Source organism: Elgaria multicarinata, chromosome 16 (genome assembly GCF_023053635.1).
Source record: "Elgaria multicarinata webbii isolate HBS135686 ecotype San Diego chromosome 16, rElgMul1.1.pri, whole genome shotgun sequence".
In the NCBI taxonomy this organism is placed as follows: Eukaryota; Metazoa; Chordata; class Lepidosauria; order Squamata; family Anguidae; genus Elgaria; species Elgaria multicarinata.
In genome coordinates, this window is record NC_086186.1 from 10,672,635 (window position 1) to 10,695,585 (window position 22,951).

Genomic DNA, 22,951 nt, shown 5'->3' on the forward strand with positions numbered 1-22,951 from the left:
ACTTTCCACTGGTGCCAGGGAGAGAGGAGGCCGGCCAGCAGAGAGGAGAGAGAAGCAACTTCTGCCATTCTGTCTCGCTCTGCCTTGATCCGTCACACAGGCTTGCGTGGCACGTGAGGTGCACAGCCCACTATGTGGACAGCTGGCTGAGGCTGATGGGAGTTGTAGTCCAAGCACATCCAGAGGGTTGGCTTAGCAGGGCAATCCTGAGGGTCATGGAGGTCAACTTTTCCCCAACAGGTTGTAGTTGGAATAGGGATTGTGAGGAGGGATGTCAAAGAACTCTATAAGGGAATCAAATAAGTTCAGATTGTCATGAATCTGACCTGTGGATTTCAGATTTGCAGAATGGTCCCCCCCCCCAGTTGGGCAGGTTGTGTTGATGAGTGGAGGATGGAATGAAACGTACCTGAACAATCCATGAAACGCAGACAGAATGGATTTTACAGATTCCGTACATCCTTAGTTGTGAGGCCAAGGTGCTTTCCCCAATGGAAGGAAAGCAATGCCAGTTCATGGAGGAAAGACCCCTGGAGGACAGATCCACTTGATTATGAACCTGAATGGTGATCATGTGCAATAGATGGTTCAATAGATGGTGCAATAGATTGCATAAATAGCGTGCAATAGGTACCAGGCACATGGTAAGGCTACAGGTTGTTGGATTGTTTGTATGTGTGTGTATGTGTGTGTCTGTCTACATATCTGTCTGCACAGACATGTTTGTGTATACCTACGCTATGTGCAAAAGCCTCCTTGGATGTTTTGTTTTCAGCATGCACAGTGCTCCTCGCCCCAAATACAGGTGCTTTTCCAAAGAGGGAATCCCCAGCAGGGCCGGCTCCAGGTGTGCGGCACGGACTGGGAGAAATGTCCTCGCAGTCTACTCCGGTAGTCCCAAGTGGGCATTCCTGGCTGCCTTGCCAATGTCCAACCTATGGGTCTAGCCACTCTTTCAAGTACCCATAATCCTCCAGTGAGACGCTAGGTCAGGGGCATTGTGGGAAATTGAAAGGGCAGCTAGCTCCAGCTACCTGGCAGAACAAATTAGGTGGTGAGAGACAGGGCAGGCATCCGCAGCGGCCCCTGCCAAGGGCCCTGGCATTTGCCCAAGAATTCCTGGTAATGATGCCGGCTGCGATTTCTAATAACATGTTGACAAGTACCAAGAGGGTGGCTCAGGACGGGTGACCCTTTTACCAGCAATGGCTGCTTCGGACCTGCACCGGGATGCACGGCAGGGAGCACCCATGATACAAAACCCCACAGGGCTCGACGTGCCAAAGCTACTCACGGATGTATCTCACCACAGGCCTCCCCAGCGTTGTCCACCTTGTGTCCTGTAACTTTTTGTCTGTCTGTCTCTTTAGAATGACTCCTGGGGGAAGCAGTATTCCTATGCGCTGTTCAAGGCCATGAGCCACATGCTGTGCATCGGATACGGGCAGCAAGCCCCAGTGGGCATGTCCGACGTTTGGCTCACGATGCTGAGCATGATCGTGGGGGCCACCTGCTATGCCATGTTCATCGGCCACGCCACGGCCCTCATCCAGTCTCTGGATTCCTCCCGCCGACAGTACCAGGAGAAGGTAAGCGCGCTGCTTTGAGGACGGCGGGGTTATTCCGCCACCGGCTCATCTCACAAAGGAAGAGGCATTATGGGGCAACGGTTGTTGGCACCGAGGAGTTGTTCCGTGTCACACTTTGAGCATCCTTCGCTTCACACAGTCAAGGGGGTTGCAGAGAGGTGAACTTTCTTCGTTCTCCCGAAGTGCTTTTAAGAGGCGACGTGGAGGTGTTCCATCCCCACGGACCAGATTGCTTACTCTGGGGCCCGGATTATGTCAGTGGGCGGGCCTTTCCTGAAGCCCCTCCCTTCTGGGAGCCCTTCCCCAAGCCCCACCCCATCCCTGACATCATAGGGGGGGCCTTTCTCTGTGTGACAGAAAGTCATAGAACAATGGCTATCTATGCACAGAAAAGGCGTTGAGTGGGTGCTTGTTGCAGGCAATCTTAAAAGCAGTAACGCGGCAGCAGTCTGATGATGTTAAAGGCATCAGCGTGATCATGCTGAGACAAACATTTTTCAAGAACGAATTTCCATAACCCCCCCTCCAAAAATTGTCCACTGCCATATTTTTTTAATGGTATTTTATCCCCCCATTTCTTAAAAATGTATTGTTTTCATAAAATGGCTTAGAAACACAACGGCAGCCCAATTAAGCATTTTCAAAATAAATAAGTCAGCTCCCATTTGATTTAGAAACAACTGAAGAGTCTTGTAGCACCTTAAAGACTAGCAAGTTTATTCTGGCATAAGCTTTAGTGGACAGTGTCCACTTCAACAGATGCATCTAACACAGTTGCCTCTCTGGCATTTGATTTAGGGCATTGGAACATTTTCTGGAATATTTTGGGATGATAAAGATAAGAAAGACTGGGTGCAAAAACGTTTCCTGGGCTTAAGCACCCAGAAAGTTCACAGACTTTCAAAGACATACCATTTTTGCATGGCAAAATCCTCATGAAAATGCAAATTATTATTTTTTCCATAAAAGAGGGTTGAAGGCATCACGTTTGTAGGAAGGGAGGTTGGAACATGGCTGCAAACATGGTCAAGTCTCAAATAGAGAGGCTGTAAGTGGAAGAGGGGACCCCAAATTATTAATCGTTTTCTTTGTTTCAATCTGGCCATTGTGGATTTTTTTGCGATTTTTCATTTGGGATGAAAAGCCTGTCAAAGGTTACCAATGTCACAACTTGAGTTGCTGCCCTTGAGTTACCCCTCATGGGGGTTCAGACTTCATTCAGACTCGAAGGCTGGCCATGATGGATTACCAAAGAGCCTGCATTAGAATTTAGACATTATTTATATAGAACCACTGTCAGGGTTCAGGGCGTGGGTGGCAAGGCCTCAGCACAGGAACGCCGGCGCCAGGATGGATGGCGGTGGAACCGGTAACAGAGTCCAGGCAGGGCCAGAGGCAAAGGGCGTGGTCCAGAGATGAGCAGAGTTCAGGGTTCAAGTTCCAGGAGCAACAGGGTTCAAGCAGGGCCAGAGGCGAAAGGCATGGTCAGGTGAAGCAGCAGGCCAGGGCCAGTTCGGATTAGGCCCAGGCAGTCAGGAACAGGCTACAGAAGACACAGGAGACAAAGGCTGCAGTGGAAATGCCCTTTCCTGGCTGCTCCCAGCTGGTTTGCATTAGCCCATCTAGGAGGGCTTGCTGATATGGGCCTGGGTCCTGCAACTACTCTGCAGCTGGCAAGGTGCACTACGGCCACCAGGTGGTGCTGCAGGACAGATCCTGACAACCAACAACAACACCCAATCCGAATTGATAAAGAAAAACAGAAGTACCATATTTCTTCAATTCTAAGAAACACTTTTCCCCCCATATAAACATCTTTAAATACGGGGTGAGTCTTAGAATCGCAGGCGTGTCTTAGGTTTATTTTTCCTGTTGGTGGTACTGAAATTAGTGTGTGTCTTACAATCGAAGAAATACGGTATTGTGCTAGGTGCTGTTCATATACCTTGCAATGACCGTTCCATTGTGACGGCTTCTTTGGGGATGTGAATCATGTCTGAAATGCCTTGCAGGGGGCGGGGGGGGGGTGTTGCTTGCAGGGTCTGAGGTGTAGAAGTCTGGTTTTATGTGTGCACATTTTGTCTGCGTGCCTCTGCATTTTGAGGCTGTTTGCCTCATTCCATAGTGTGTCATGTCCATTTTAGCCCAGTCTGAGCTTTGGGAGGGGGAGTTTCCAACTGATTTGTAGCCTGGGTGTGTGTGTGCCTTTTGTGGTCTAATGTAATCCAGTCTTCCCTAACCTGGTTTTTATTTATTTAAAACATTCCTTGGCCACCTTTCAGGGCAAAAGCCTTCACAAGGCAATAAAATACATAAAAACAGTTAAAATATTAAAAGCAATAAAAACATAAACACAACAAAATAGCAATTAAAGCAATAAAACCAGCAGCAACAACAGTAGTCCTATCACAAGAAGGCCAAGGTAAAATAGTATGTTTTCAAGGCCTTCTTAAAAGCCTGCAATGACAGAGCATGGCGGAACTCCGATGGCAGCTGGTTCCAAAGAGGTGGAGCCACTGCAGAGAAGGCCCTGTCTTGTGTGATCACCCACCTCACTGCTCTCAGAGGTGGACAAAAGAGACAGGCCTCACTTGCTGATCTTAAAAAGTGGGCAGGTGAAGGCAGTCCTTCAATGGACCCAAATAATGGATTTAAGCCTTTAAAGGTCAAAAACTAGGGTGACCATGTGAAAAGGAGGACAGGGCTCCTGTATCTTTAACAGTTGTATTGAAAAGGGAATTTCAGCAGGTGTCCTTTGGATATATGGGGAACCTGGTGAAATTCCTTCTTCCTCACAACAGTTAAAGCTGCAGGTGCCCTGCCCTCTTTTAAATCTGGTCACAGTATAGCTGCAGTATAGCTCCTGCAGCTTTAACTGTTGTGATAAAGAGGGGATTTCTCCAGGTGCGACATGCATACAAATGACACCTGATGAAATTCCCTTTTCTATGCAACTGTTAAAGTTACAGGAGCCCTGTCCTCCTTTTCATATGGTCACCCTATCGAAAACAGCACTTTGAATTGGGCTTGGAAACACAATGACAACGATCTGGTGAGATGTTGTGGCCATCAGTTCCCATCAGTCCTAGCTGACATGACCAATGGTCCGGGATCCTGGAAGTTGCAGTAGCAACGTTTGGAGACCACCTGGCTGAGAAAGTCTAGTAGACAAAGGCCTTAGCTAGACCAGGCTATATCCCGGGGCAAACCCTGGGATTGTCCCTCTGCATCCAGATGACGCACAGGGGATCCCGGGATCAGGGAGGGATCATCCCTCCCTTGCCCCGGAATATAGCCCTCCCCTTTGGGCCTGCTTTTCCACGGTCTCAGGCTGAGCTCAAGACCGCGGAACGTCTGGCCTGTTTCCGCGGCTTGACCCCACTCTGTGTGATCACTCGCACGGAGCCGAGCGCTGCGCTCATCAGGGTTAGGGTGGGGGGAGCAGGGAAACCAAATTAAATTTTTAAAAAACTTCCCTTTAGCGCACGAGCGTTTGTGCGCTGCGTCCTCTTTAAAAAATTAAAAATGGCGAGCGCAACGCCTCTCTTCCTGAGGTCGTCGCGCCTTACGTGTAAATGGGACAGAGTTCTCGCGTTAATCACAACGCGAGATCTCCCCTCCTCTGCTCCGGACTTTCATGTAGGTCTAGCTAAGGCCAAAGAGGTTCTGCTGCTTAACTGGTGGGCGTTTTCCCCAGCCTCCTGCGGAGGGACCATACCTGAGCATGTATGTGTATGGGAGACCAGGCATTGCGATAGAACAGTCTCTCCCAAACTGCTGCCCTCTAAAAATGTTGAATGACACCTCCCATAATCTCCTAACCAGCACAGCCAATGGTCAGGAATGCTGGGAGTTGTACTCCAAAACACCGGGAGGGCAGCAGGCTGGGGAGGCTGAAATAAAGGGCAACTTCAAACAGAGGACTGTTCTCTGACTGCCATTCCAATAGAGGATTGGCTTCTGTAAAATAGGACACCTGGCCATCCTCGGGCGCAGGGATATGTCTTTTTAACTTTTTGGATGGCACATGGGGAAGTGATGGGTGAGTAAAAACAATTGGAGGGTGACCATAATAAAGTGTGTGTGTGTGTGAATGAGAGAGAGAGAGAATTATTTTTGAGCACAAGGGGTTGGCTCCAAAGGGCCATGCGCAGAAGGAAAATAGCTGCTAGTGCTGTTCTGCTAACACTTGCACGAGAGATCTCAGAGTTCTCATGCCTCTGTTTCTGCAAGTATATGTGCAAGCTCTTGCACTAGCATCCCCAGGCTCCTCCCCTCCCTGCCCACTGACACACACCCTCTACTAGTTCACGTTTGCAAGCTCGAAGCAGAAGCCTGTGCCAGCTGCCAGGAGGTGCATGGTTTCCTGGCTCTGAGGTCAGAGCCCTGTCTCTGAGCTCAGAGCCAAGAAACCAAATAATCCTTCATCCCCATAGGGCTGCTCTCTTACCCATTGAAAATCCAAGTAAAGAGAACAGACTTTGCCTGGCAACAGGCAGGTATCAATGGGAGGGGATCCCACAGGTGGGGCAGAAGCATAGAAAATAAACCCTCTCACCTGCAGCCGACCAGGTAACCTCTGCAGGTGATGGTGCCGAAAGGAGGATCCCCAAGGATGATGTCAGCTGCTAGGTCCTCTAGCCCGTTTAGAGCTTCATAACTCAAAAATGTCATTTTGATTTGTGCCTGAAAGCAAACTGGGAGATGGTACATCTCCTTGAGTAGCGGAATAGCGCTGTGTCAAGTTTGTTGAAGCTCTTTCAGCCTGAGGGCCAAATTCCATTTCAGAGAAGCTCTGGGGAGGGGGGGGAGTCCATTCCAGGAATGGGAGGGGCCAAAGGCAAAGGGGGAAGGGTGAAAAGCACATGGGGTGGGGCCAACATAACAAGGCCATTTTAGCTTAAACCTCATACTGCCAATAACTAAGCCTTAGAAGAGGAACTTCAATTCTTTAGAAGGGGGGGGTGGGGTGGCACAAAAGCCAGGAAGCCACCAAACAATTGGGTTGGGGGAAAGGGGCATGGCCATGGAAGAGCCAGGCAGCCATTAATCAATCGGGTTGGGGGAAAGGGGAGTTGCCATGTAAAGGGGCATGGCCATCTGAGAAATCATGGAGGGCTGGATTGGGACCCCAAAGGCCTGAATAGCTTCTATAGCAATAGGGGACTGGTTTTTCATTTTGATCCAGCTTTGAAGCAAGCCGTAAAACCTGCCTCTTTGTATTTGCTCCCGGCCAATAAAGGTGATGGCTGAATTCCTGGGAGAAGCTCTCTCAAGCCTCTTCCTCTCCTCTCCTCTGTGCTGCTGCCACCGCTGGGCCCTTTTTTCTTTTGCCAAGAGTGCTTTGAACACCTGCTGTCATGCGGGTTTCCAGAGCAAATATTTGTGAAGCTCCTAAGGCTGCAGAGACCATCCTTGCTTTGGAGCGGGGAATCCTCACAGATCTGTTCTGCCAGTCCTCATTTGAGCATTTGTGGGAGTCTGCCTGCCTGCTCATGGGAGAGGCACCAGGAAGCAGGTCGGGCACTTAACCAGTGTGAGGTTTGTTCCTGTCCTGCTGCGCCTTCGTAGGCTGAGTTTTATTTATGTATTTTTTAGCTCTGTGCTCCCTGAAATTCAGAGCAGTGATGAAAGTAGCCAAACCCATCCTGGCTGCCAGTGAGGATGGTCACTTCCATTTTAAAACCATCACAGAGCACCCAACGGCAGAAGAGTAATTTGCAGAGTGGGAAAATGAGGCATGATCAAAGCAACCAATTAACCCCCTCGGGAGGAAAATATGTCCTATTAAACTTGTTCTTTTGCTCTAAAGGCAGCCCTGGGGTTGGTTTTCTGTGCTCTTTCATTGGCTCAGTTCAGACAACATGTTTCCCAACAGTGGCTTTAGAACTCCACGGTGGAGTGTTGTATGGAGGGGAAACTCCACGCAATGGTGGAGGTTTTTTGGAAAACACTCCACACGCAGAATACCCACGCTGTGCAGAGGAGAGTTCCTGCACAACCGTGGTGTGGTGTGGTGTGTGTGGCAGGCTCTGTGGAGTTGTCCGTTGCGTTGAGTTGACTTTTCTCACTGGCTACAGAGTTCTCTGGCAAGAGTGGTGAAAGGGGTGAGTGCCACTCTAGGAGAGCCACCAGGATTGTGCTTTTTTTGGTAGCAATGGCTGATGGGATACCATCAGGAGGACCAGGGGAGGAGAGAGAGGGGAGGAACTGTCAATTGTGATGGATTTTACTCTACTCCCTGGTAACCCATAGTCACACAACGGTGGAGTTAGAACATGTTGTGTGGGGAGGACCCCTAGGAACTCAACCGTTGAATGGAGTTTTCACACTGCGTTGACTCACATGTTGTCCAAACTGAGCCATTCTCTCCTCACCAAACATCTTGCACAGAGTTCCATGTACTGTAATAAAAAAAATGGCCATAAGAACAGCCATCCCTAATCTGGTGTCCCAGATGTTTTGGACTTCAACTCCTATCAGCCCCAGCCAGCTTGGCCAATGGTCAGGAATGCTGGGAGTTGTAATCCAAAACATCCAGAGTAGAGACCCTGTTGGAAAAGGGTGAACTAAGAATTATATTTCAAAGATGTATCAGCCTTTAAAACACTTGAAAGTCTCACACTTAGAAACTCCAAGGGTTCAATTTGAGCCCGGATTTAATCCTGTGCCAGCCCTTGGTTTCCAAGCCAGTGCTCAACCTTGGGTCATGGGAAATGTTCATAACAAGCTCCATCTATTCTAATGAGTCTTCTTTTTTTCTTTTTTGGGCTAACTATCTTAATTAGTCATGCAGAGATCTGTGCTGCCTTTGTGCCCTGGGGCATGTGCAAAGTGCCTCTCCCGCACCACTGCGTAATTCTAATCAGCCTCCATGCAGATGGGAAGAGGTGTTCTGAGGTCATGACTTCCAAGCAGATTGGAGACCTAGCACTTTTCTCAATTTTTTTAGGAACTCAGCTCCATGTGGAGGCCTTGTTCTGATGCCGGGAGGGGGATGGGGGTGTCGTTTGTGTGTCTGTGGGGAAGCAGGTGCAGATGGTGTGCGTTAACCCATGTGCTACATTTTCCAGTACGCAATTTGATAATTGTGCGTTGTTCCATGGATTGAAATGGAGCTAATAAACAGAACCCACTAGATTATTATTTTTTTCAAATAAATAAATAAACTTTTTTAAAATTGCATTTCTTCACATTGGAAATGTCCAGCTTTTCTATCAGAAACGGATTGGTATTTGGTTCACCGTGTCCCTAACACAATGCACATATGCTAGAAGTGTTAAACCATTTGCAAGTTTTGGGGCTTTTGGGATTATTTACTGATTATTTATTTATTAAAACATTGGGATCTCAGGGTGCCGTACAGATAAAATCAAGCAGTATAAAACAGTAAATAACGTACACAGCTAAAAACATATTAAACCATTCACAAGCTAAAAACAGTAGGAAATTTAAAGGCAATTAAAACAATTAAAACTATGTGCAGTGTTAGCCCTCAAAAGCTTTGATAAAAAGCCCTGTTTTAAACTGGCAGTGAAACAAAGCTGGTGTTCACAGCAGTCGGGCCTCCGAGGGGAAAAACGAATAACTTACAGTGGGGGGCAGAATAAGAGGTGTATAAAATTATGGGTGATGTGGAGAAAGTGAATCCAGTGAGGTTTTCCCCCTCTCTGATAGGACAATAACATAGGGTTTGGCCGGCCCTACCATGAGGCAGAGTGAAGCAGCCACCTCAGGCAGCCATGTTAACTATTCAGTCTGTTTATTGCTTATTTATTTACTGGAGAAAGATGTTTGTGGGATTTTCTGCCTCAGGCGCTTAAAAAACTTGCCTGGCTTTGCACCCTACGCACCTTGACTTGATTGAGTGAGGGGCGGCATTGGCTGCTCTGCCTTGGGCCAGCCCTGACTTGGGGTCATCCAATGAAGCCAAATGGTGGGAGATTCAAGGCAGGCAAAAGGAACGCTTCTTCGTGCAGCGCATTGTTAAGCCATGGAACTCGCTGCCACAAGGTTTGGCAACGGCCACTGAGTTAGAACCTGCCGTAGATCCCAAGGGGGACCATAACCGAGTGGCACAACCCTTGCAGAAGGCCTCGGGTTCCTCTCGTGGCATCTCTAGGGACCAGCTAGCAAGCGATGAGAAAATCCCTCTCTCCCTGAGAGCTGGGAGCAATGCTGCCAGTCAAGTCGAAAATACGGGGCTATATAGGCAAAGTGTTTGCTTGAGTGCTTCCAGGAGGCTATAGGTGTACTGTGGCCAAAGCTAGATAAGGGTTTATCCCAGGGATCACCCCAGGATCATCCCTGTGCATCCACATGACCCACAGGGGATCCCGGGAGGATCCCTTCCTTTCCCTGGGATTTTGCCCTACCCTTGCAGCCCAGTTTTTCTGCAGCCCCGGGCTGATCCTGAGGCCACAAAACGTGTGGCCAAGTGTCACGGTTTGTCCCAGCTCCTTGTGGTTACTCAGGAGGAGCCGGGAACCGTGCATGGGCTGCAGAGCTCCTCAGGAGCTAGCTCTGTGCCCATCGGGGGTGGGGGTGGGGGAGAAGCAGAGACATTATTTTTTTAAAAAACAATGACCTACCTTTGAGCGCTCATGCGCTTCTTCTGTTTTTTAAAAAAAGCCAAAATGGTGGCCGTGACGTCCTCTTCATCCGAGGTTGTCGCATGCTGCGTGTAAACAGAGGGGGAGATCTCACGATAAAAATTATCACGAGATCCTCACCCCTCTGTCGCGCTAGACGACGTAGGTCTAGCTGAGGCCTATGTCTTCGTCTTGCCTCTCTGTGCATCTGTCATTTGAACCTCTCCCCTTCTGCTTTCCTCCCGCACAGTACAAGCAAGTGGAGCAGTACATGTCCTTCCACAAGCTCCCAGCTGAGATGCGCCAAAGAATCCACGACTACTATGAACACCGCTACCAGGGCAAAATGTTTGATGAGGAGAGCATCTTGGGAGAACTGAGTGAGCCCTTGAGGGAGGTGAGTGGTATAGGGCTGCGGTGGGCAGGGATCTCAGTGAGCAAGGGGGGATCCCACTGGGGACTGACAGTGTGTGCAACACTAACCAGTAGGCCTGTGTCACTCAATTAAAGAAATCTCAGAATGTGACAAATAGATTAATCAACTCCCATAGGAGTGTGAGTTGATTAATCTGTCGATCGATTAAATACGCATATGCTTGTATATGAGAAAGAAGAGCCCCAATAGTCGTATATTAAAAAGTATACTTCCTTTGTGTTTGGGAAAAGGTGTCGCAGCAGGTTTCGTCACAGGCAAGAGTCCCAAGTCTGCCTTTCACAGACAAAAATATTTGCCCATAAAAATTCAGCTCAGCTCTAATGGGAGAACTCCTTTGAAGTTCAATAGAGAAAGTTAAAGCAAGTTTTGAGTTTATTGTTGCTTGTTTTTGTTGCTTTTACAGGTTTTTTATTTAATGCAATAGATGTTTTCAATGCTGTTTATTGTGATCGCAATTTCAGTCATAGGCCGGTTCATAAGTCCAATGAGTTTCGTTTAAGTGGGATCAACATGTTTAAATGAGGGGTAAGCAACCTGGTGCCCTCCAGATGTTTTGAGCTATGGCTCCAGATGTTTTGAACTATAATTCCCAAACATTGACCATGCTGGCTGGGGCTGGTGGGAGTTTTAGTCCCACACATCTGGAAGCTGAAATGAACGAAACCACTACTACCTCCCTGAATTTTCTCAACATATCTATCTATCTATCTATCTATCTATCTATCTATCTATCTATCTCATGACTAGGAGATCATCAACTTCAACTGCCGGAAGCTGGTGGCCTCCATGCCCCTGTTCGCCAACGCAGACCCCAATTTTGTCACATCCATGCTGACCAAGCTGCGTTTCGAGGTGTTCCAACCAGCCGACTACATCATCCGGGAGGGGACCATTGGCAAGAAGATGTATTTTATCCAGCATGGGGTGGTCAGCGTGCTCACCAAGGGCAACAAGGAGACCAAGCTGGCTGATGGATCCTACTTTGGAGGTAAGTGAGTCTCAGTCCAGCTCAGCAAAGAACGTAAGAAGCTGCCTCAGGCCAGGTCAGACCATTGGTCCATCCAGCCCAGTAATACAGTATCGGCAACCCTGGTAGTGGCTCTCCAGAGTTTCAGACAGGATCTTGCCCAGCTCTACCTGAAGACAACAGGGATTGTCTTCTGCCTTCTGCCCTACAAGGCAGGAGCTCTTCCACTGAGCTGTGGCCCCACGCTGAAGGAGCTTCTCTCTTTGGTTGGTGTCAACATGCAGTGGAAGGAGCAATAGAAAGATTTGAAAATTAAGAAGGGAGTCAGGCTCATAACTAGATCTGCAGCGTGTGCACCCCTTCAGCTCCCGATCTGAATTCCAAGCCAATGCAGGCCTATCTGGCCCGAACCATTCCTAATCTGAAGCAGATCCAGATCGGTCCAAAATTGGTCAGATTGGGTCCAAAGTGCTTTGGATCACTTTGGACCGACCTGGATGATACTACAGTTCTTTTGTTTTCCAAGACGCATCACAAACTCAGAAACATACTTCTTTTTTTCTGATTGCAAACTGCATCCGGTTCCAGGAGGTGCGAATTTGGTAATCTCACATTAAAAAGCAAGTCCAACGAATTTCTCACCCATCTCTGGTTGCATGGGACATAGACCACCCCCTAGTGGCAGGAGAAGGGATTACATAATGAGTCTGAACTCTGATAACGAAATGAAATTGTCCGCATGGGAAACAATGTTTCAAGCCCAGTTTTCCTTCTAGAAATCTGCCTGCTGACCCGCGGCCGGCGCACGGCGAGCGTGAGAGCCGACACGTACTGCCGCCTTTACTCCCTCTCGGTGGACAACTTTAATGAGGTGCTGGAGGAATATCCAATGATGAGGAGGGCGTTTGAAACCGTGGCACTGGATAGGCTGGACAGAATTGGTAATTATTATTATTATTATTATTATTATTATTATTATTATTATTATTATTATTAATTGCATTTGTATACCACCCCATAGCCAAAGCTCTCTAGGTGGTTTACCTAAGATTAAAACACTTAAAAGCAATATACAAAAATTAAAAACCACAAAAACAAAAAATATATACATACATTTAAAACTGCTATAACAACTTTAAAAAAAACTATGAGCCTAAAAAACAGACATATTGCTAAGTGCCTGGGAGAAGAGAAAAGTCTTGACCTGGCGCCAAAAAGATGACAATGTTGACACCAGGCGGGCTTCATCAGGGAAATCGTTCCACAGTTGGGGGGCCACCACAGAGAAGGCCCCCTCCCTTGTTGCCGTCCTCCGAGCTTCCCTCAGAGTAGGCACCCAGAGGAGGACCTTAGACGTCGGGAGTGTGATGATTCTTGCCCAAATGGCCTCTTAAAATTCTCCGTCCTATTTGTGGGCAGAGAAAAGGCAGTTGGGGAGGGGGGAGGAGAAAAGGAATTTCATCAAATTTCTCCGGGGAATGGAGGCGTTCTCAACCATTTCTCAAAGGAAGAACACCATCCACAGGCGTTGTAGCACAACTTCTTTCATTTTCGTGCTTCCTAATCCCCAAGAAGCCCCATGGGAAGAATGACCCCATGGTGTCTTCCCCTGGGATTTAACTGAAGTGCAGGATCTCAGGGGGCCTACATGCAGCCAGAAGGATGAGTGTACAATGGAAGACAGGACACTTACTCACATGCCTCAGCCATCCCATAAGGAAAGTAACTCAACCCATGAACATTTCCCCGAAATATTCTTCTCCTTTGAATTTCTTTTCGAAAGCAATTCCCCACCCCCTGTCAATTTGATTGAGACCAGTCGAGAAAAACATAGAAAGGATTTTCAGCACAGCACTAATTATTATGCGTCATTTGCAAGACTATTGCTAGAGGAGACTGGGGAACACCACTTTCTGGAAACAGACGCAGAATTCAACATCCAGAAAATCTCAGCTTTTTAAAAAACAAAACAAAAACAAACAACTTTCTAGTCCTTGTGGATGTATGTTTGTGTTTGTGTGTTAGTTTTTCAAGTGTTTACAAACAAATCAAGGAGAGAAGAAGGGAAATTGTGCAACTATGTAAAAATCAATAGAAAGACTAGTTAAGTTTCTGATTTTCATGACGACAAAAATAAACTGTGAAATGCATAGCTGTCATCTGGGGATGCTAAAGGTTGTGGCGTGTGTCGGAGGAGCTCAGGAGCAGAACTTCTGAAACAGTGGCTTTGACAGCTTTGGTCCTTCCACGTGTCTGCTACACGGTGCGGAAACGTTTCCACATTGCATGATTTCTGCAGATTGCAAGAGTCAACCTTCCTCGAGACAGTTTTGGGATTACTGCGGCATAGATTTTTTTATTCATTTCAAGTGCAGGGTCAGGGCTGGCTCTACTATTAGGCAAAAGGAGGCAGTTGCCTCAGGCAGCAAATGCTGGGAGGTGGCAGCAAGGTGCTGGAGGAGAGAATTGTGGCCACCCGTATTCCTACACCTCCTAAGCTAGCCTGCTGCCTTCAGGTGTAGCAGACATTGCTATCCCATCAGAGCTGCTGTTCAGTCTTGAAGGAAGGCTTTTGTATTCAGAATTGGAGGGGGCACCATTTTGTTTTTCACCTCAGGCAGCACAATGACTTGGTCCAGTCCTGTGTGTAGTTGGCGAAGCAGATGAAGCTGGCCATGAAGCGACAATAATGGATCTAGGAGTATCCCCCAAACTACAGACCTGATCTTTCAGAGGGTGTGCAACCTCATCCAGAACAGGCAATGAGCCTGTCTCCCGGACTCAGGAACCACTCACCCACAAGGCTTCCGTCTTGCCAAGTTTCAACTTCAGCTTACTGGCCCTCATCCAGCTGATTACTGTGCCTCGGCACTGATCCAGGACTTGCACAGCCTCTCCTGATTCAGACGTCACAGGGAGATAGAGCTGTGTGTCATCCGCATACTGATGGCACTTGGCTCCAAATCTCCTAATGACCGCTCCCAGCAGCTTCATGTAAACAGCATTGGGAACAAGATGGTGCCCTGAGGAATCCCATAGCTCAATTGCCAAGGGGCCAAGGAATGGTCACCCAATGTTACTCTCTGAAGTCAGTCCCGTAGGTAGGACCGGAACCACTGTAACACAGTGCATCCAACACCCATCCTACAGAATCAATCCAGGATACCATGGTTGATGGTATCAAAAGCCAATGAGAGATCAAGCAGAATTAATAGGGATGCACCCCTCCTTTCCCTCTCTCAAGAAAGATCATCCATCAGGGTGACCAAGGCCACATCTAAACCAAGCAGGATATGACACTTTGAAATTAGGGCTGTGCTCCGTTTCGCCTGATTCGCCTCCGACAAAAGCGGAGACAGATCGGGTCGGGGGAGCTGTGGATCGAGACGAAGCGGATCGAGACCAAGCAGAGCCTTTGCCTCGATCCAGAGCTCCGAAAAAAGGTAAGTGGGGGCTTACCTGGCACTGCCGCAATCCGTGTGGCGACGGCCCCGCCGCCAGGTAAGGGGCAGGGGGGAGGGGGGCTTACCTGGCTCTGTCGCGGTCCGGCAGCGGCTTCAACTGAGGCCGAGGATTCAATCCTTCAAACCAAGGATTCAAGTCGCGGCCTGGTCTTCCAGTTTGAGTCCTCGGCCTCAGTTGAAGCCGCCGCCGGACCACGACAGAGGCAGGTAAGTTTTGAGGGAGTAGGGGGGCCTTACCTGGCGCCGCCGCCGCTGCTGCGGAGCTCCGATTCGGATCCGGAGCTCCACAGCGAAGCAGAGTGGACCATAGGTGGATCGACGCGGGACGGAGCAGACCTGATCCAGAAGTTCTGGATCGGGATCCGGAGCGGATCAGGGGGTCCGTGCACAGCCCTATTTGAAATATACTTAAATATTGCCCAAAAGGGAGAAGTTGACTCTCTCCCCAAAAGGACACGGATTTGCATAAAGATGCATTTACATGTAGGCATAGATTCCCATTTACTGGGGGAAGATGTATGAACCTCCCAAAAGCAAATCCCTCCCCGCTCCTCCTTGGCAACTGGCATTAACCCCACTTTGGGTGAGGGGAGAATGCAAGTACTTGTGCCATGCCTCTCTTTTTCCCCTGTGGGGCTAACGACAGCTCAAGTGGGGAGGGCGCTGGCTTTTGATTGGGAAAACAATGTGTGTGGGGGGAAGACTTAAACTCCCCATTCTCCACCACCATTGTTCTGATAAAAACCAGAGCCGTGTGCATGTCTGTGCCTTGGTGTGCATGTATCCATCTGTTCTTTTGCAGGGGTGATAGGGGCAGCTCTTGGTATGCGCCATGTACCCGGCGCTGTGTTTGCTGAGGCAATGCAGGAGAATTTAGCCATGTACAATAGAAGCCACAGAGGGAACGCTCCGCCTGGCCATGCTGCAACCGAAGGGGGTTGCGTGTTTTTGAATTCAGCTTCCACAATGCTTTCATGCGCCGTCCGCCACTTGGGAGCCACAGAGCTGCTGCATTTCAAGGAGGCGAGAGCATCCAGGAACAATGCAGGAATACAAAAGGCCTCCGAGGGAAGGGAAGGACTGTAGAGCAGCCGAAAGAGCAGGGCCAAAGACGGAGAGAGGAGATTGGAATAAAAGAACGCTGGCCAGGACTGCCGGAGAGACACTGCAAAATGCCAGCAACCAAATGTTTAAAATTTGATTAGCTGATGCAATTGTTATGGAGAACGTATTCCCTCTCCTAGATTGGGGGAAACCCACATGGCTGAGTTTATACCCTAGGGCCATTGTGTGTTATCTTGAGGGTGGTTGTAAGATGACTTAACTATTCTTTACAAATCGCTTTTCTTTCTTTTCTTTTCCACCCCACCCACCCCGTTCCACAAATGTGTTAAAATGCTATGCATGTGATCCAGAACTGCCTTATAGACGGAAGCATAATTGCTTGGGGTAAAAATGTACGTGTTTTATTTCCTCTGCCCTTCACTGGATTTCCTTTCCAGTAGGTAAGAGGTGGGAAAATGTCTGCCATCCCAAAGCATACCCATAGGAAGAGATAATAAAAGAACTTAAAACGGGCAGCCCTGGGCAACCAGTCCAATCCAACGCCGTTTGCCAAAGTGGTCCACTGGATGCTTTTGGGAGAAGTCCACCCATCCCATTCCACATACACATATACAAGCTGGTATTGAGGAGGTACACTGCCTCCAAATAGGAAGGTTTCATTCTTTGGAGCGCATGTGATGTGTATGTCATCGCAGATGATGGAGGTCAGGTGGTGACTTAAGAGCCCCATGGGATCAAAGTAAAGGTTCATCCAATCCAAACTCCAAGTTTCCCCACCCCAGAGCCAACCAGATATTTTGCTGTCCGGGGCAAAGAACAAGATGGCGCCCGCCCCTGCCCATTCCATGGACAAAAGCCAGCTGGACCATTTCTTCAACGCTGGTGATGGGTCAGCATCCTCCACTGCACCTGAAGGCAGCAGGTGCTAGCTTAGGGGGCACACAGATCTCTCCTTCCATCACCTTGATGCTACCTCCGAGCATCTGCTGGTTGAGGTGACTAGCTCACTCCACCTAATGGTAGAGCCAGCCCTGATGGCTCTCATTCCCCCAGTCATGTTGGTGGGGATTATTATTATTATTATTATTATTATTATTATTATTATTATTATTATTATTATTTATTTATATAGCACCATCAATGTACATGGTGCTGTACGATGGGGCTTGCCATCCAACACATCTGGAAGACATCATGTTGACTACACATCTGGAGGGCAGCAGGCTGGAATTCTGCCTCTGAAATTTATTTATTTTATTTTATTTATTACATTTTTATACCGCCCAATAGCCAAAGCTCTCTGGGCGGTTCACAAAAATTAAAACCATAATAAAACAACCAACAGGGTTAAAACCACAAAAACAAAATACAGTATAAAAAGCACAACCAGGATAAAACCACACAGCAAAATTGATATAAGATTAAAATACAGAGTTAGAACAGTAAAATTTAAATTTAAGTTAAAATTAAGTGTTAAAATACTGAGAGAGCTGGAGACACAAAGAGTACAGTGTAGGCGCCAGGCGGACCACTCTGGGGAGCTCATTCCACAGCCAGGGTGCCACAGCGGAGAAGGCCCTCCTCCTAGTAGCCACCTGCCTCACTTGCTTTGGCAGGGGCTCATGGAGAAGGACCCCCGAGGATGATCTTAAGGTCTGGGCAGGTACATATGGGAGGAGGCGTTCCTTCAAATATTCTGGCCCCAAGCCGTTTAGGGCTTTGAATGTCAATACCAGCACTTTGAATCAGACCTGGACCGGCAGCCAATGAAGTTGTAAAAGGACTGGCGTGATGTGATCTAGCCGGCCAGTCCCTGTTAATAAACAGGCTGCCCTGTTGGAGGATCCGCTTAGGAATTCCTTGTCATTAACAGATTCGTAGAAACCTCTTCGGTCATTTCCTTCCTAACTTAGGAGGAAGTTGTGGGATTCCTACCCCAGCTAAATGCACCCCAGAGGGGGAAGATCATTTTCTTTTTTCTTTATTGAGTCCTGATGTGGCCTGCCAGGTAAGCTCTTAATTCTCCTGTCTTCCCTCCTCAGGTAAGAAGAACTCCATCCTGCTACATAAAGTCCAGCACGATCTCAACTCGGGCGTCTTCAACTACCAGGAGAACGAGATCATCCAGCAAATTGTGCAGCACGACAGAGAGATGGCCCACTGCGCGCATAACGTCCAAGCTGCCGCCGCCTCCGCACCGACGCCGGTTATCTGGACGCCACTTATCCAGGCCCCCTTGCAAGCCGCGGCAGCCACCACGTCCGTAGCAATAGCTCTCACCCACCACCCTCGCCTCCCGGCGGCCATTTTCCGCCCTCCCGTCTCCGTTTTGGGTTCGCTGGGGCAGCCGCAGAACCAGACCCCGAGGCGGCTGAGACGGCTCCATTCCTTGGTGTCGTCAGCCGGGCCGTCCATCGTGGGCTCCCCTTCAAGCACGCCATCCCAGCAGCACACTCCGGGAGCCGAGACCCATTCGTCCTCCTCCTTCCAGATCCACCAGCTGGCGGGGTTTACAGCCTCGGCCGGCTTGGGCCAGTTCCACCGGGCCTCGGCCGGTTCTCCCTCCACTGGCTCCGCTCAGCAAACCTTGGGCAGCCCGCCCCCTGCTGGACGGAGCCAGCTGCAGCAGAGGCCGGCGGAGTCGTCCGAAGGGACCGCTCCGCCACAGGCTCTCGACTGCCACCTGTCCAGCGGCTTTGGCCCTTTCCAGAGGGCCCCCGCTAGTTCACCGTCAGCCACCCCTCCCTTCGGCCCGCTCCCTTCCCATTCGCCTGGCAGCCCCCTCGGCCCCTTGCTGCCCAGTTGCAGGCCCCAAGTGGGACAGCCCCAGCAACTCTCAGGAACTGGAGCACTGGGAGGGACGGACCACTTCCAGTTGCCAGCCTCATCCAGTTCTCCATCCTCTAGCTTAAGCCAGCTGGTGCAGCCGTCCGGAAGCCCCCCCTCGGCGGCCTGGCAGCCAACCCAGCCAAGTGCATTAGGACCGTCAGCGGCGCCTGCGACTGTCGCTCAGGCGCACCACGAAAGGTCACCCTTTGCCTCTATGTCTCCCTCGAAACGGCCCGCTGTCCCCTCGCCTTTGTGCTCGCCCTCAAGCCTTAGCCCCCCTAGTCAAAGCCCTGCTCCCAGGACTTTCCAGTGCGGCCCTTCTGGGGCACTGGGCTCCCGTGGATCTCTGCTGATGCCTCAGACCTCCAGCCCACCTCTGCAGGTCTTTCCGCCCCGGAGTAGTCCAACCCTTCCGCCCGGACGATTGACCCAAGACCTCAAGTTGATTTCTGCTTCCCAACCGTCTCTACCCCACGAAACGGCTCAGACTCTAAGGCAAGGCTCTCCACACTCGTCTAGAGAGTCCGTTTCTAGCTTCTCATCTTTCTCTGGAGGAGAAGGAGGAGGAGGAGGAGGAGGAGGAGGGACAAGACCTCTACGGAAGCCATATAGCTCTGTGCCAGGGCGAGTGACTCTACCACGCCAGACATCCTCAGGTTCTCTGCCTCCGCCACCTGCATTTGAGGCCCCTCGCACCATTTCCCCATCCCTGACTGCTGCCGAAGGGAAGAAAGGATCTATAGGGCTCGCTGGGGAACGGGAACCCGTCCGATCTAAACTGCCCTCCAATTTGTGAGACACACACACACACACACACACACCCCTCCCCACCCCGTTCCCCACCAGCTGAGGAGCCGTTTTATTTCATTTGTGCTTTTTGGATCCCAATAGACTTTTATGCGATTCCATTTCCTTCCTTTCTTTCCTTCCGAGTCTAACGATGATTAGAGGTTTTAAAAGAAATAAGAACAGCAACAACAAAAGATAACCAGGTATTTTAGAGCTATAGATTTTCAGTCACTTTCTTTTATAGAGTATTTTACTACGCGGAGCAGAAGATTGGAAAGGAGAATGTAATCCATATGCAGTAATAACCCAGATATGAGATGTGTAGCTGATACAAATTATCAGCTCTAGATCTAGCAAAATTGGCTCCCCGTGGAGATACCGATCCCACATTGATACGGGTGAGTGCCAGGGATCCAGGGGTCACCTTTGAGTTGGTACCGTTCAGTTCACCACTCGGTGTCCACATGCCTGATTTCCGATTAGACCTGAAGGGTTTTATAAGTGGGATTTTGGTAGGGTGACCATATGAAAAGGAGGACAGGGCTCCTGCATCTTTAACAGTTGCATAGAAAAGGGAATTTCTGCAGGTGTCATTTGTATATATGGAGAACCAGGTGAAATTCCCTCCTCATCACCACAGTTAAAGCTACAGGAGCTATACTAGAGTGACCAGATTTAAAAGAGGGCAGGGCACCTGCAGCTTTAACTGTTGTGATGAAGAGGAAATTTTACCAGGTTCCCCATTTATCCAAATGACACCTGCTGAAATTCCCTTTTCAATACAACTGTTAAAGATACAGGAGCCCCTGTCCTCCTTTTCATATGGTCACCCTAATTTCGGACAGATGCACACACAAAAGAATGAGATTAGCTTAGCCAACTATTTAATGGACTTCTGAATTCAGAAATTCTCAGATGCAGAGTTGATACATCTCCGATGTCCCTTTCCCAACATGCAAAATATCAGTGGCTAAACAATAAACCCCGTTGATGAAATACAAACCCCGTTCAGACAACACGCTAAGCCACAACGGTTAAGCATTTTGAGCCAAACATTATAATGTAGCGAGTGGTGTGAACCAAGTCTTAGTGTGTCGTGCGAACCATGCCTCACCATGTTGGCTACATAACCATGGTTTAAACGTGCTCACTAACCATTTGCTACAAAAGGGTTAGCAGCCTAACCATGATTTAGTGTAGGGTGACCCTATGAAAAGGAGGACAGGGCTCCTGTATCTTTAACAGTTTCATAGAAAAGGGAATTTCTGCAGGTGTCATTTGTATATATGGAGAACCTGGTGAAATTCCCTCCTCATCACCACAGTTGAAGCTACAGGAGCTGTTCTAGAGTGACCAGATTTAAAAGAAGGCAGGGCAACTGCAGCTTTAACTGGTGTGATGAAGAGGAAATTTCACCAGGTTCCCCATTTATCCAAATGACACCTGCTGAAATTCCCTTTTCAATACAACTGTTAAAGATACAGGAGCCCCTGTCCTCCTTTTCATATAGTCACCCTAATTTCGGACAGATGCACACACAAAAGAATGAGAATAGCTTAGCCAACTATTTAATGGACTTCTAAATTCAGAAATTCTCAGATCCAGAGTTGATACAGCTCTGACGTCCCTTTCCCAATATGCAAAATATCGGTGGCCAAACAATAAACCCCGTTCAGACAACACGCTAAGCCACAACGGTTAAGCATTTTGAGCCAAACATTATAATGTAGCGAGTGGTGTGAACCAAGTCTTAGCGTGTCGTGCGAACCATGCCTCACCATGTTGGCTACATAACCATGGTTTAAACATGCTCACTAACCATTTGCTACAAAAGGGTTAGCAGCCTAACCATGATTTAGTGTAGGGTGACCCTATGAAAAGGAGGACAGGGCTCCTGTATCTTTAACAGTTGCATAGAAAAGGGAATTTCTGCAGGTGTCATTTGTGTATATGGAGAACCTGGTGAAATTCCCTCCTCATCACCACAGTTAAAGCTACAGGAGCTATACTAGAGTGACCAGATTTAAAAGAGGGCAGGGCAACTGCAGCTTTAACTGGTGTGATGAAGAGGAAATTTCACCAGGTTCCCCATTTATCCAAATGACACCTGCTGAAATTCCCTTTTCAATACAACTGTTAAAGATACAGGAGCCCCTGTCCTCCTTTTCATAGGGTCACCCTAAGTGTGTGGTCTGAACAGGCCCAATGATGATCACACAGAACTCCGCAATGAAGTTGGAATTCCAGATTACATGGAGGTCCAGGATTCTAGTGAGGGGTAGGGGCTTAATTTTCTGCCTTTTATAATGCAGCTGCTGAGGCGACCGCTTGAACTGAAAGACCAGTGCAGAGGGGGTTCCAGATCTTTTCCCCTTTGCTGCTCACCCACCCCCAACTACAATTTCACCTACACAGGGCTGATCTAAATGATCAGCTGACCCAAATTTTTTGAGATCTCAAGAAGTGGGAAGTGGTGAAAACCTGAAGATCAAGGGGTAGACATTCAGGTGGTTGTGGTGCGCTTATGATTTGATGCAGTAACCAGATGGTCTTTCCATCTTTCTTTTCTCGTTCTTTTTATTGTCTAAATTGCGTTGAGTAAGCTGACTGCTGGTCACTGTAAACAACACCCTGTAAGATTATCACACAGGAATGATGCTACATGACAAGCCGGGAATGGGGGGAACATGGCTGCTCCCATGGCCTCATGGGAGCAGACATCCCACCTCCCTGTACAATGACCCTGGGAACGTTGCTACTTCTTTGTGCACCATTGTTCTTGGTGACATTCTTAACAGATTTTTAAAGCCAGAAGAGGGAGGTGAGACAGAAAGACCACCCAGCCAATTCATCAGATTTTAAGTACCCTGCCCACCTGAAAGAGTTGTGATTTTTGCAGGAACCTTGCAAAGGTTGCAAAAATTCTCCAGGGAACTTTTCTGGAGGCTAAAGGTCCAGTGAAGGTAGGAGGTGGTGGTGGGTCATTATTATTATTTATTTATTATTATTTAAAATATTTATATCCTGCCCTATATCACTAAGATCTCAGGGCGGCGTACAGATAAAAATGCATCCCCCTAGCACTGGGGTGGTGGTGGTGGAATACTCAATTCTTCTTCAGCAGCACAGGTTAAAAAAAAAAAACATCTTGCATGTATGATTTTCAGTGTACAAATGGTGAAGAATTCCCTGCTTCCTGTATTCATGTTGCACTTCAAATT

General features: G+C 48.5%; 1 protein-coding gene across 1 annotated transcript in view; it reads left to right on the plus strand.

The window, feature by feature from the left end:
* Positions 1-19,737, plus strand: part of HCN4 (hyperpolarization activated cyclic nucleotide gated potassium channel 4) — a 101,587-nt gene extending 81,850 nt beyond the window's left edge. Inside the window, exons 4-8 of the mRNA XM_063142237.1 lie at positions 1,371-1,589; positions 10,431-10,577; positions 11,364-11,604; positions 12,360-12,524; positions 18,155-19,737. Of these exons, the coding sequence (XP_062998307.1) occupies positions 1,371-1,589; positions 10,431-10,577; positions 11,364-11,604; positions 12,360-12,524; positions 18,155-19,737 (2,355 nt within the window). The remainder of the gene's footprint in view (positions 1-1,370; positions 1,590-10,430; positions 10,578-11,363; positions 11,605-12,359; positions 12,525-18,154) is intronic.
* Positions 19,738-22,951: the final 3,214 nt, after the last annotated feature.